Below are 14,070 nucleotides of genomic sequence, written 5' to 3'. Positions count from 1 at the left end.
CTTCTTCTTCTTCTTCTTCTTCATATTGGATCACTTCATCATCTTCTATAGCTTGAATATAAGCCTGTTTGTGCCTTTTCTCTATAGTTAGAGACATTTGCTCGATTTCCGTAGGAATCCTAACCATTGAGGCTAGTCTTGCCAAGGCATCGGCAAATTGATTTTCCTCTCTAGGTAGATATGTGTATTCTACCTTTTCTAACTAATTGGTGAGAGTTTCCAAATAAGTTTGGTAAGGGGCTAGACTTTTGCTCCTTACTTTCCATCTTTTAGAAATCTGGTTGATGATCAATGAAGAGTCCCCGAATATTCGTAATTTCTTCACTCCCAATGCCAAACACTAGTAGAAAAAATGCTATTTGTAACGCTCTATTTGTAACTGGCATAAGCTATGTTAGTTACTATAAGGGTATTCATAACTGACATTGTTAGTGCGAGTTACAAATAAATTAGCATTAATAACTGACATATCTAAGGTTAGTTACAATAAGTAGTTCAAAAATAGACAGACCAACCATTATTAACGGACATAAAAAGGCTAGTTACAAATAGTAGGTCAAAATTTGTTTTTATTTATTTATTTTTTTTTGATAAGAAAAATACAAAAGTTAGGTAAGTCTTCTCTCAAGACTATACCCTAACTTATCTAAAGAAATAAAATAAGAAAAATTAGCATCTACATTAGGGTCAATGTTTACATAGCCTGAAATTTGATGACCTATAGTTGCAACATAATCTGCTGCACGATTAGCTTCTCGATACACATGGCAAGAAGCAACAACCTCGAAGTGAGCCAACAACTTCTTAACGTCATTCATTAGCAATTGAATTTTCCAAGGACAGCGTGCTTTATCCTGCAAAATATTTATAATTAAAAGGTTATCACCTTCAATAAAAAAATTTCGTATATTATGTTCAATAGCTAAGAGAAGACTGTTACACAGAGCTGTAGCTTCTGCAATAATAGGAGTCGAGGTACCAAGATTATAAGCACGACTAACAACATCATTTCCTGTATAATCTCTAATAACAACTCCGGCTGACCCAAAGTTATTACAAACAGAACCATCAAAATTAATTTTGAAAACACCAGGGGCAGGGGGGGACCAAGCTACTTAGATGGTTTTATGGTAAAGAGGAGAATGGGTCTTGGGAACAATGTCATTACAAGAATCAAGATGAGAACGAATATTCCATTCTGTAAATGTTTTGTAAGCTTTAGAATAAATACTCATAATAGTAGAGGGGATATGAGTAAAAATAAGAGCATTACGACCTTTCCATATACTCCATAAAGAAACAATAATTTTTTTTACAGGAAGGTTAACATTATGACGAATGTCCCAAAAAAGAGTAAGGAGATTCGGGGTATTAACTTGAGTTCCCATCCAATGACTAACGATATCTGCATCCCAGTACTGTCTAATAAATGGACAATTTATAAACAGATGATCCTGTGTTTCAGCATGTGAATTACAAAAGGGGCAAGTATGAGGGACATTAATATTACGGTAAATCAAATTATTTCTAGTTGGAAGACTATTAAGTAGCAGTTGCCAAATAAATATCTTTAGTTTTGGAGCAATATCAAGTTTCCAAATCCAAGAAAATTCCCATTTTGCAGGAGAATTAAAGTTATGAGCTAACCAGGTTGCTGACTTTACCGTAAACTCTCCATTACCAGAAAAACCCCAACAGGGTTCATCAAAAGTATCATTAATTGGCAAAGGAATACCTTTAATGGTCTGAACTATGTAAGGAGGTACCACTAAAGATAGAGCTGCAATATCCCAAGAATGATCTTCAGTAATAAAGTGATTAACTGTAAGGTCAAGATTTTGAATATCAGAAATATTTAAATCTAATAAAGTAATTAAATTCGTAGAAGAACACCAATTATCTAGCCAAAAAAGAATATTAGAGCCCAAACCAACTTTCCATCTCAGCCCCTTAAGAAGAAGAGGGCGAACTTGTAAAATTTTTCTCCAAATCCAGGAGTCCTTAGCGTGGGGTTTACATTAAAAAAAAGAGCTATGTTTTAAATATTTAGCCCGAATACTACGAACCCATAAATTATTATGATCCGAGATTATTTTCCAACCTAATTTGGCAAGGAGAGCAGAGTTGATTGCTTCTGTTTTCCTTAAACCTAAACCTCCTTGACTTTTGGGTTGACAAATTTTGTCCCAAGAAATCATGGGGAGGCCATTCTTATCCGGAGATTGTTTCCAAAAGAAATTACGGTTAATTTGATCCAAAGATTTAGTGATTGTTTTAGGAAGACACGCAGTAGTCATAGCATAAGAAGGAAGAGCTTCCAAATGACTTTGAATTAAAACAGTTTTACCTGCCTTAGAAACTGAGTTGACAGACCAGTTATTCAATTTGTTTTCTGCTTTTGCTAAAAGGTGATGAAAATTCTGCTTAGTAAAAGACGATGAATTAAAAAGGACCCCTAAATAACGACCAAGGAATGATTTAGGAGTCATATTGAAATAACTTGCTAAATTAACTTTTCTAGAGTTATTTACTAGCTTTGAAAAGACGATAGATGACTTAATGGAAATTGATCAATTGGCCGGACATTAAAGAAAATTCATTAAGGATATCCCTAAGAGTAGCACAAACTCTAGATTTGGCCTGACAAAATAATAAACTATCGTCTGCAAACAGTAAACAAGGGATGATCGGAGCAGATGGGGTAACTTTGAGACCAATGCCAGAAGATTTATCTAATGATTGATGAAGTAATTTTCGAGCAATAACTTCCATACAAATAACAAAGAGAACTGGGGACAAAGGATCCCCCTGACGTAGGCCTCGAGTAGGAGTGATTAGTTCTGTAGAGTTGTTATTTAGAGAAATCGAGTAAGAAACCATAGTAACACAAGACTTAATCCATGTAATCAAAGTTTCATTAAAACCAAAAGCTTTTAAAGTAGCCCATAGGAAATCCCATTCAACCCGATCATAGGCTTTTTCCATATCTAATTTCAAGGCTAACCATCCTGACTTATTTTTGGACTTATTAAACATATTTAAGATTTCTTGGACTAACAAAACGTTATCTTGGATTGCTCTTTCCGGGGCAAAAGCATTTTGATATGGTCCTATAACTTTCTTTAAGAATGGTTTAATTCTATTTACTAGAAGTTTAACTATTGCTTTATAAATTGTAGTACAAAGACTAATAGGGCGAAATTGATGTGCCTTATTTGGATTGTCGGTTTTTGGAATTAGAGTAATAATCATATGATTAAGTTGTCTTAATAAAATACCATTATGAAAAAACCTTTTATTGCTTTACAAATATCCATTCCAATGATAGGCCAATAATATTGGAAAAATTTAGGCCCAAAACCATCTGAATCCGGAGCTTTATACGGAGACATATCGAAGACGACTTGTTTGATTTCTTCATCTAAAAAAGGTTGTGTCAAGGTTAGATTGTATTCACTAGTAATACATGGTTGTATCCAAGGAATGGAAATATTACGAGAGCATGTATGATCTGAGTTGAATCTATTTGAAAATTCCTTAAAAAATAAACGAGTAATATCTACTGGGTCCTCAACCCATTGATCAAGTTCCTTACATAGCCTGAAAATTTGAGTTTTTCTTTTTCTTATTTTCATTGTTTCGTGAAAAAATCTTGTATTTCGATCACCTTGTGTTAACCAATTTTTTCTAGCATATTTACCCCAGTATTTTTGGCCAAAAAGGAGTAGTTTTTCACGTTGTTTAATTAGACGATTTAGATGTTGTTCAATATGATGATTTCCGGGAAATTGTTGAAGTTGTAGTTCCACATTTTGTAATTTTTCTTGGTTAATAGTCAATTTATTTTTAATGTTCCCATACTTATGGAAATTCCAATGTTTTAAATCAATTTTTAGCCGTGATTATTTCTGCATAATACAGTAAAAACGAGATCCTGAATATTTTTGTTTCCAATTCTTAATAGTCAAATTCTTGGCCTCAGGGTCCAATGTCCAAGCATTTTTGAAACGAAAAGAAGATAGCTGATGTGTACTAGAATTGTCCACATATAGGCAAATAGGGCTATGATCTGAACAAGAGAAATATTCGTAAGATAAAGTTGCATACGGGTAATTTTGTAACCACGAAGTACTTACTAAACATCTATCTAAAAGTTCATAGATAATATGATTATTTATTTGTTTTTTCCATGAGAAGGCTATTCCTCTAGGAGAAATATCTATTGCATTATGTAAGTGAGCAAAACGTTGTAATTTCAAACATCGATTTAAGGTAGGAAAAGAACCTCCTCTTTTATCAGCCATACATAATAATTCATTAAAATCTCCGATAATACACCAAGGGAAAGAACAATTATTACGAATTAGTGAGCTAAAATTGTTCCAAAATTCCAATTTTTCCCCTTCTTGATCAGGGGCATAAAGACCAAAAAGAGAAAAGCATGTATTAGTCTTTTTATCTGTCACAAACAAATGTGCAATCCTGTGTTGAAGAGATACAATTTGAACATCAATGTGAGATTGATTCCAACAAATCCACATACCACCGCAATGGCCAATAGGATCTACAAATTTGACATTTTCATAGCCTAAAGTTTTAGACAATCGATTGCTAGTAAAATAGAAAGTGAGACCATTGTTTCAATTACAAATAAAATGTCAGGATTTATTTTTTTCCGCAAATAAATCAATTCACTGATGGCTTGGGATCTTTTAGCGCCCCTTATATTCAAAATTATAATCTTCATTCTATCAATTTTGTAAGAGAAGGCCATACATACAAACCAAATATTCTGGAAAAAATAATTGTACAGAAGCTTGTATGCAAAATAATTCTCATCGGAATAATAGTAGGACAATAATTGAGCATCAAATTTAGATAGATTTTCGGGGACAATAATTGTCCGAGCAAGCATCGAACGATGCGGGCAAGGCATATTGCCATTCCCAATAGAGTAGGATTAGCGTAATACTCACTTTTTATGATGACAATAGTAGTATAAATATGTATGTGACAAAGGTATACCATTAATACACAATTCATATGAAAGATAAATAATTTCTGAGTAGAATGCAAGAATAGCACTATAATGAGATTACTAGATACAACCATAAGATTTGACATCTTAATAAACTGATCAAAGAGAACTTCATATGCAATAATGTGCAAGAAGTATGTAAAGTTATCATAAAAACATAGACTTAAAGAAAAACCACCACAAAGATATAAGCTAGTATAAAGTACAACAAAGAAATATGGAGTATAAAAATAGCCCAAAGGATAAAATCTAAAGAAATATGTCAAATTTATAAACCAAAGCCAATATGTACAAGAAATACACAAAAAGCTACTTAGATCATAAGATAGCATCTTAGTACAGTTTATGGAATTCCCTAAAAGAAACATGATTACATGTACTACAAAGGGACCATAAACTACAAAAACAATTCCCTGCAAGCAAAAGTTACAGCATACGAAGAATTCCATAGAGGAGGATGACGGGATAGTGGTAGAGGGGTTATTTCCAAAATCATTACCAAGGACAGGAAGAATTCCACTCTCTGGTAATTTGGAGCCAATAGTGTGACTGGAAGACAAAAATCTCATGACACGATCGACATAGGTGGATTGAGAGCTAGGGATTGATGACAATAAGTAATTGAAAATTGAGTAAGAAAAAAGGCCAGAAGAAGATGATATGAACAAGCACATATCTAAAATATATATATTACTCCATAAAGAAATAGCATAAACAGAGAAAAACCATAAGACACAAGTCAACAAATTAATTACTGTAAACATGCAACTAGATCTGCAATTGACACGGAGCAAATTATATGACTCCTCCCTTAAAATAATCTGATAGCTTGACACATAGCTTATTAATAGGCGGTAATTACTGATCAAAAAGGTAATTGAAAACCAAAATAAAATTAGAAGAGGGTATAGAAAACTTACCTGGAAATCAGCGAAGTTGTGTCGGTGAGATTGCGATTCAAGGTGCCATCTGTGAGATTTGAGAACTTCTTTCTGTAGGAATTGAAGAGTTGCTAGTTGATTAAGGGGAAAGGACAAAAAATTAGGCAAATTAATTTGAGGAAATGAAATTAGGCAAAGAAGAATTGTTTGTGAAGAAGGAAGGATGAAGAAATTAGGGGGACCTTTGTGACTTGAGAGCTTATCTCTCATACTTTCTCTCTCTAGAGTTTTCTTTTTTATAGGTCAAAATTTGTTGACTTTATTAATTGCAATGGACTTTATAAGGTTAGTTACAAATGCTATCGAACATAACTGCATAACTGCACAACACTTACTTGTGTTATTTTTCTATTTTTTAAAGAAACTACTCCTACTCTTCCTCGGTTCCTCCGAATCAAACCTGCCCCAATTTTTCTACGGCGTCATACCTTCAATAATTTTTCGCTGTCCTCTCAAACTCCTCTAAAATTCATCCAAAACTCAATCATCGAAGAGTATAATCAAGGTAAGCTCTCTTTCTCCACCTAATTTATCTATTTTAATCAATTTTGACCGATTATTTGAAAAAAGAAATAAGATAAAAATTAAAATTAATAGGGTTTGTGCTTTTGTTGTCCATTTAATTTAATGGAAGTTTAGGGGTTTAATTATTTGCTAGTTTCAAACTTGGGTTTCATAGTAAATTGCGATTAAGGAACATCTACTTTTGAGCAGCTGGGTGGCGAGAGTTTCGAGCGCAATAGAGAGCAATTAGGGCTTGTAATTCCTCATCATCATCCGGCAAGTGGGACTATTCCGAAACGCATGTCTGCAAAAGGAGAGCGCGCAGGTTGCTGCTGGGTGGCCTATTTGGCTTGCTGCCATTGTAGGGGAGGCTATTGTAGGGTGGTTGTCGCGGGGTGATTCCTCTCAGATGTCAAATAAGGTATGCCGTTCAGTGTACCCCTTGTAATTATGATTTGTTTTGGAGATTGAATAATATAGAAACAAAGTCAAAGCTAAGAATGCTTTAGAAAAATATCTTCTAAAATGTAGCTGGCATTGGGAGTAGATTGTCTGCAATGGAACTAGTACGGGTACTCTGTATTCCTTTGTTCTAAATGAAAGTATATGTTATCTAAGTAATTGCTTTTCTTGCCTAACTATCGACAACTAGATTTTTTAGTAAAGTGTAAGATGAAATGTCAGACGTATCTAGGTGGTAATGTTATGATCTAATGGATACTTTATATTGGTATGGTTTAACTTTTTAAACGAAAATGGTGCTTAGAAATTGATTGGGTTGGTCAAATTAGATGCAGCTATCATGTGATAGGCTTGCAGCAATGAATAATATTGTAAAACTTGTTATAAATGTTGATGTTTTATATGACATAATCTTGTATCATGTGATAGTCACAAATGTTTTAATTGATGTTTTATATGACATAATCTTATAAACAGGAGTTTATATAAATGAATTAGTCTGACTGGCCGTGCTAAATTAGACACCAAGGAGGAAAGATTCCTCATGATTGTATTTTGAAAAACATTCGTCCAATATGTCATAAGCAGTCTCTATAAAAACCATATAAATACACATTGTTACTTACAAATGAATAGCAGTAGATTAATGGTTATTCTATGCTAATGAAATCTTGCTTATGATGCATGCAATATATCTTTCTTTTTATGTGCGTGTGAAGAATTTGACTGGTATTAAAGGTTAGTCTGTGGCTAAATTTCATAAAAAATGAGAAGTAGCTGAGAAAATTGTGGTAAGTTATCTGCAATTTGATTTCTCAATTAGTCGATCTATATATCAAATTGGTTTCAAAGCTAATCAAATTACATAATATTAATGCTATTGCTTGGTTGGTAGTTTGTCTTAAGAACATACAATAATTGCTAAATGATACTTGCTTTTTTGGGAAGCATGTAAATTGTATGTTTATTATGTGTGAGATCCTTTGCAAAAACTTTGATCATATTTGATATGTGTTTATGTTGCTAGTAATTGAATAAGCCTCACTAAATCAATATGTTGTGAAAGATAATGGGATGATTTTAAATCTGTATCCAACTCTACAAGTGCTATATGATTTTTGCTTCTTGTCAAGCAATGGCCTTTGTGAAGGTTGCACAGCGTGTTGTTGAGTTGAGTTGCGGGCGACAAATTGATTACAGTACATCACATGATTTATGGTTGATTCTTCTGGTTGGTTATTTATACATATAAACATATAATCGCTTTGTGCTTAATCAAATGACTAAAACATTAAACCTCTTATTGTCCAAACTAATGGACCTAATCAAATGTTTATGAATTTGCATCATAAGGAGATGTTTTCTTTATCTCCTTAATTTATGGGGTTTGTTTAGGGTGAATAAGTTAGAATCTTACTATCTTCCTTTAGTTTTTAATTTTTATGTTGATAGGTCAACATGAAGATTAACATTAGCTGAATTCAAAATTGAAAATTACAAGTGAATTTGGAGTTGAATTTTAGAAATGAATTCAGAGCTGAATTGCACAACTGGAATCAGAGCTAAATTTCAAAACTGAATTCAGAGCTTAATCTCATAACTGAATTCAAAGCTGAAATTCAAAACTGAATCGAGAACTAAAAATCAGAACCGAATTCATAACTTGCTCTTATGAAGTTACACCCTTCAGCATTAAGTAGGACTCAAAACCAGCTTGTCATGTTTGTTGAGTCTTTTTAAGATGACAAATAATACCCATGAAGTCTGCGTGGAGTATAATAGTGATCGTAATCCATTCTCAACTCCCAAAATAGAAGCCCCTGTACTGTCAATACCTCATCTCTGATAACTGATCATATGGGGTTTGTAGTGCTGTACTATTGTCTCAGACCTCAGCGTATATCAGTTCATAAAAGAGTGAGCCATGCAAACTTCATAGGGACCTACTAGGTTGCATATGATAACTTCCACTACTTGTTCAATTATGAAAACTTGAAAGGATTAGCTGGAGTTAAGTTAGAAAAATGTTTAAAAGACTCCTCCCACCTAGTGTACTGGTTGTAGCCTTAGTTTAAACTCTAATTATGGATTTCTGAGATTCGCTTTGGCATTTTTTTTTTCTGGTTTTCATGTGTGTTTCACTATGTTTTTTTTCCATTGTAATAGACTTTGCAACTTAAATTTCATGTCCTAGACAATCTGACATATACTAATCTTCAGCATCTTGACCATTGTTTGCTAATCTAATAGTGCTCTGTTGTTTTGTGCATGAAATTTTCCCTTAGTTGCTTGTTTATAATGTACTTGTTATTGTTGTGGTTAAAAAATAAGAGAAATGGCTGGTTATAATTTGGTAGGCATTGCAGCAGCTGTAAAATCTTATTTTTTCTGCTTTCATACCACACCATAACTGGTTATTATTTGCAAGTAAATGATGCTCAACCTTCCCCATTTTCCTCAACCAATCCAATGGAGCTGAGTCCTCGTTTGTTAGTGGTAAGCCTTCCATTTGACTGAGTAATTGAACTCTTAATTATTATCACATGAGCTGAATTTCAAAATTGAATGCAGAATTGAAAATCAGAACTGAAATCAAACCTGAATTTCAGAACTGAAAATCATAACTGAAATCAGAATTGAATTTCAGAAATGAATTCAGAGCTGAATTTCAGAACCGAATTCAGAAAATTGAAAATCATAACTGAAATCAGAATTGAATTTCAGATATGCCCCTAAATATTTTAAGGCTTAGGGGCCTTTGTCATTGAATTTTTCTACTTTCTTTTTGTTTCCTTATATACCAAAGATTAATTTATGTAAAGTATGACTGCTTTTGAGTGAATTCTGTAACACCTAGGCTTAGTAAGATTTTTTCTCCCTCACTTGTTTCTTGCTTGGTTTTGTTTCATAATCTCACTGAATTCAGAGCAATGTTTTAAAAAAAATGTCTATTGTGGAGTGGATACATGACATACATATGGATTTCATGGATTCGCCATAGAATGAATTATGGTTGACTGTTAAAGTTCAAATCATTTCTTTTTCAATATGTTCTGAAGTTGTAGCTGTAGTGTTGTACTTTTGAGTATTTGCCAAACAAACTTCCAGTTGAGAACCTAGAGCTTAAGTTGTTGGAAAGTATTTCTTTTTTCCTTGGCATTTCTTTCTTATTTATCATAATGAGCATGTTATGACATATTTGACTCCTTAAATTTATCTTTCTGGTTTTCATGTGCATTTATATATATATATATTAAGAAGTATTTCTTTCTTATATATTTAGCAGATCTTAAGATGTGCACATATATACAAATATTATTGTATATATATTATTGTAATAGACTTTGCAACGTAAGTTTCATTGGCCTCTGTAGGTCCCAACTAAATGTCGTCTTGCTTTGATTGATGAGTTCGGCGGGAACTCAATGATTGTGGCTGATGGAACGGCAGAACCTTGTCCTAGTGGAGTGACTCATAACAAGAAAATGAACTTATCTCTTTTTTGCAAGCTAAAATGCTTCATACGAGTTTTGGTTGATGTTTTATTTTTATAAAGTATAATAGACACGTATTTTTTTTTTTATATTTGCAGGAGTATTTGGCAAAACTTGCAGCCTACAACGATGTAGAATTGGATGAGATTCGAGAACAATGGGCTAAGTTATTTAGACTTAATTTTTTGTTGAAAGACTAGTTATCTTATTAATCGATGTTATGATTAATCACGTTTAGTTTAATAAAATAATATAACAAATTTCTATAAATATACTTTTATTTAGCCTATTGGTTATTGTTGATACATTTCTAAATTATAAATCAATGATTTTTTATTCAAGTTTTAATTGGATTTTTTTGGAAAATATAGTTTATTTTGTTGTATTGTATTGTTGTGGATCTGGAATTATTTGGAGTGTTTGTATTGTATGTTGTGGGTGAATTTAAGTTATATGAAAGTACTCGGAGTACGTGTTTTATTGGTTTAATTGTAATAGGTTGTAACCCATTTGACGATGGTTGGTTTGGTAGGATATACTACCATTCTTGTATTTGAATCAAACATTTATAAAAAAAATATTTATTTATTAGTAACTGGCGTAATCTAATGCTAGTTACTAATAGTATTTTTTTTAAAAAAAAATATATATATTCGTAACCGGTGTTAAGATTTTCCAATTACTAATAATACCCTTATTGTAACCGGCGTAACTTAATGCCAGTTACAAATAGTATGCTTTCTAACTTGGAAATAGACTTTTTGTAACTGACGTTAGGTTAAGCCAGTTACAAATAGTACACTATTTACAACCAACATTAGCCAGTTACTAATAATTTTCACTAGTTGTAACGGTGGCATTCGCAACCAACAATGCCAGTTACAAAAAGTCAATTTCGCCAGTTACAAATAGCATTTTTTCTACTAGTGAAAGCTGTTTCAAGGCTTACCACGCATGCTTCGTATTCAGCAGCGTTGTTGGTAACGTCGAAATCTAGTTTTATGGAGATTGGAACGTGCTCTTCCTTAGGAGATACTAATAATACTCTAACGCCACATCCCTTTTGGTTTGAAGCTCCATCGAAGTATAAGGTCCAAGTATCATCTTCCGTGACCATCAATTCTTCGTCTGGAAATTCATTGTCGTGTATTGGCGTCGAATCTTCTATTGGAAAATCTGCTAGGAAATCTGAGACCACAGATCCTTTGATAGCTTTTTAAGGCATGAATCTTACGTCGAACTGGGCTAAGTTTACTATCCATCTTGATAAGGGCCCATTGAGTGTAGACTTCTCGAATAAATACTTAAGTGGATCCATCCGGAAAACTACAAAGACTGTACGCACGAGCATGTAATGTCTTAACTTAGTTGTGGCCCACACCAATGCGAGGCACAATTTCTCAAGCGGTGTATATCGTACCTCATACTCGAGCATTTTTTTGCTTAGATAGTAGATTGCATTTTCTTTACCTTCTACTTCTTGTGCAAGCATGACTCCCATTGTCTCCTTAGTGACCATTAGGTACAACCTAAGAGGTATTCCTGGAAGTGCTGGTGCTAATACGGGAGGATTTGCGAGATAGGCTTTGATCTTTTCAAAGGATTTTTGACACTCATCGTCCCATATTACTGGTACATTCTTTTTGACCTTTTTGAATGTTGGTTCACATATTGTTGTTAATTTGGATATGAACCTACTTATATATTGCAACCGGCCAATAAATCCCCGAATTTGCTTCTTGGTTTTGGGCGGTTGCATTGACATGATTGCCTTGATCTTGGTTAGGTCTATCTCTATTCCTCTAGAGCTTATGACATAACCCAAAAGCTTGCCTGAGGTGACTCCAAAAGCACACTTGGATGGATTCAGCCTTATGTTGTATTTTCTTAGCCTTTTAAAGAATTTTCTCAAGGCTACTTGATGGCCTGGGCGATCTTTTGCCTTCACAATCATATCGTCCACATATACTTCAACTTCTTTGTGCATCATGTCATGGAGTAGTCGCTGCTCGTTGGTAAGTAGCACCCGCGTTTTTCAACCCGAATGACATTACCGTGTAACAGTAAGTACCCCATGGTGTTATGAAGGTTGTTTTCTCCATGTCTTCTACTGCCATGAGAATCTGATTGTATCCTGCGTATCCATCCATGAACGAGAGAAGTGCGTGATTTGCTGTATTATCTACCAAAATATCGATGTGTGGTAAAGGGAAGTCGTCCTTTGGACTTGCCTTATTTAAGTCTCGATAGTCGACACACATTCTTACCCTTCCATCCTTCTTCGGAATTGGGACGACGTTGGCCACTCATTCGGGGTATTTCGATACCCTGATAAAACTTGCAGTTATTTGTTTTTGAACTTCTTCTTTTATTTTAAGAGCTACGTCGGGTTTCATTCGACGCAACTTTTGTTTTACAGGTTTCATTCCTTGAATTAGTGGTATAATGTCTATTTCTCTATTAATACCTGGCATATCTTCATATGACCAAGAAAATACATTGATAAATTCTTTAAGTAGATTAATTAAATCGGTTCTTTCTTGTTCATTAAGTGTTAATCCGATTTTAACCCCTCTTTTAATGGTTGAATCATTTGAGATATCAACCGTCTCAGTTTCCTCAATTATCGGTGTTTTCTTTTCAAGTGTTTCCATTGCTTTAATAATTTCTTTGTCATTTTCATTGTTAGTTAAGCAATGCTCGTCATCTTAGGTCAAAGAGAAACACGAGGAGTAAGTAGAAGTAGACATATTATTGAATTCGGAAATCATTACAACAAAAAGGGAGATGTCCTCAGGGACTTGATCACTAACTATCCTAGGGGAAGAAATAGAAGAAGAAGAAGGGGGTGCTACAACTAAGGACTTGGATGAATCTACAGGAAAAGACTCTGACTCTAACTCTGTCTCAGACGACTCTTCAAACATCGGTCCTTGCCCTGTCGTTATGGAGATTTTCCTTCCACTTGGAGTAGTCACCTTGGCTGTCTTGCGCCACCCTAGTACTGATCCTTCTGTTGGAGTGATGAGCTTTGAGGGGTCAAAGTTCTCGCTTTGTAGGACCGTTTGGATGAGCGAGGAGTTATCCTCTATATATCTCGGCTCATCTTTTTCTCGCCCAAATAATAATCCCATGACATTAAAGTCAAAGCATGGGGGTGCTTTCTCCTTGTGGATAGGAGTTGAGATTTCATCTAGAAAGTAGCAATCGAAGAAAATTTAGAATCGCGGTTTCCTTATGCCATTTACAACAAAAGGTTTGGGAAATTCATAACATGGATAGTCCTCTCCTTCTTTTATGAATTGTCCATTGAGAGTAAGAGGATACTTATCCATTAGGATTGCTTTCTTTTGGATGCGAGCGTTCCTATGCGCCTTAGAACTTTCCTGGGCTCGCTTAAAATCTTCCCGAGTTGGTTCGAAACCAAGTCTGAAAGTATCTAGCTTAGGGAGGCCAGGTAATTCCAGCTGTTTTGCTATTCCCTTCTTCTTTCCTAGAGTAATTCCAGGAAAATGCCCTTGTTTCTTAAGAATAGCATTTATTGTGGTCGTGACAGAGAGGGGTCCTTTCATCCTCCTCGATTAAGGAGACCTCTTCATTAAAGCCCCACATATCTTCATCGTCTTCATCG

General features: G+C 34.2%; 1 protein-coding gene and 1 long non-coding RNA gene across 3 annotated transcripts; one reads left to right on the top strand and one right to left on the bottom strand.

The window, feature by feature from the left end:
* Positions 1–502: 502 nt before the first annotated feature.
* Positions 503–6,281, bottom strand: LOC110681587. 2 transcript variants are annotated; one of them, XR_002503287.1, is made up of 2 exons: positions 1,736–1,813; positions 503–854 (listed from the first exon to the last, which is right to left on the bottom strand). XR_002503287.1 is itself a non-coding variant. In XM_021857742.1 (2 exons), the coding sequence occupies exons 1-2, from the start codon at positions 6,187–6,189 to the stop codon at positions 609–611; spliced, it is 477 nt and encodes a 158-aa protein (XP_021713434.1). In that variant the 5' UTR covers positions 6,190–6,281; the 3' UTR covers positions 503–608. The 2 variants fall into 2 exon arrangements, 1 of the variants encoding a protein (XP_021713434.1); XM_021857742.1 differs by lacking the exon at positions 1,736–1,813 and adding an exon at positions 5,959–6,281.
* A 43-nt stretch (positions 6,282–6,324) lies between these two features.
* LOC110681588 lies at positions 6,325–10,787 on the top strand. Its single transcript, XR_002503288.1, has 3 exons — positions 6,325–6,484; positions 6,694–6,904; positions 10,538–10,787. It is a non-coding gene; the product is annotated as an uncharacterized LOC110681588 (long non-coding RNA).
* The last annotated feature ends 3,283 nt before the right edge of the window (positions 10,788–14,070 follow it).

The sequence above is a fragment of the Chenopodium quinoa genome, unplaced genomic scaffold (genome assembly GCF_001683475.1).
Source record: "Chenopodium quinoa cultivar QQ74 unplaced genomic scaffold, ASM168347v1, whole genome shotgun sequence".
Classification (NCBI taxonomy): Eukaryota; Viridiplantae; Streptophyta; class Magnoliopsida; order Caryophyllales; family Amaranthaceae; genus Chenopodium; species Chenopodium quinoa.
The sequence above is the reverse complement of the archived record's forward strand: the minus strand, read 5'-3'. Positions and strand labels throughout refer to the sequence as shown.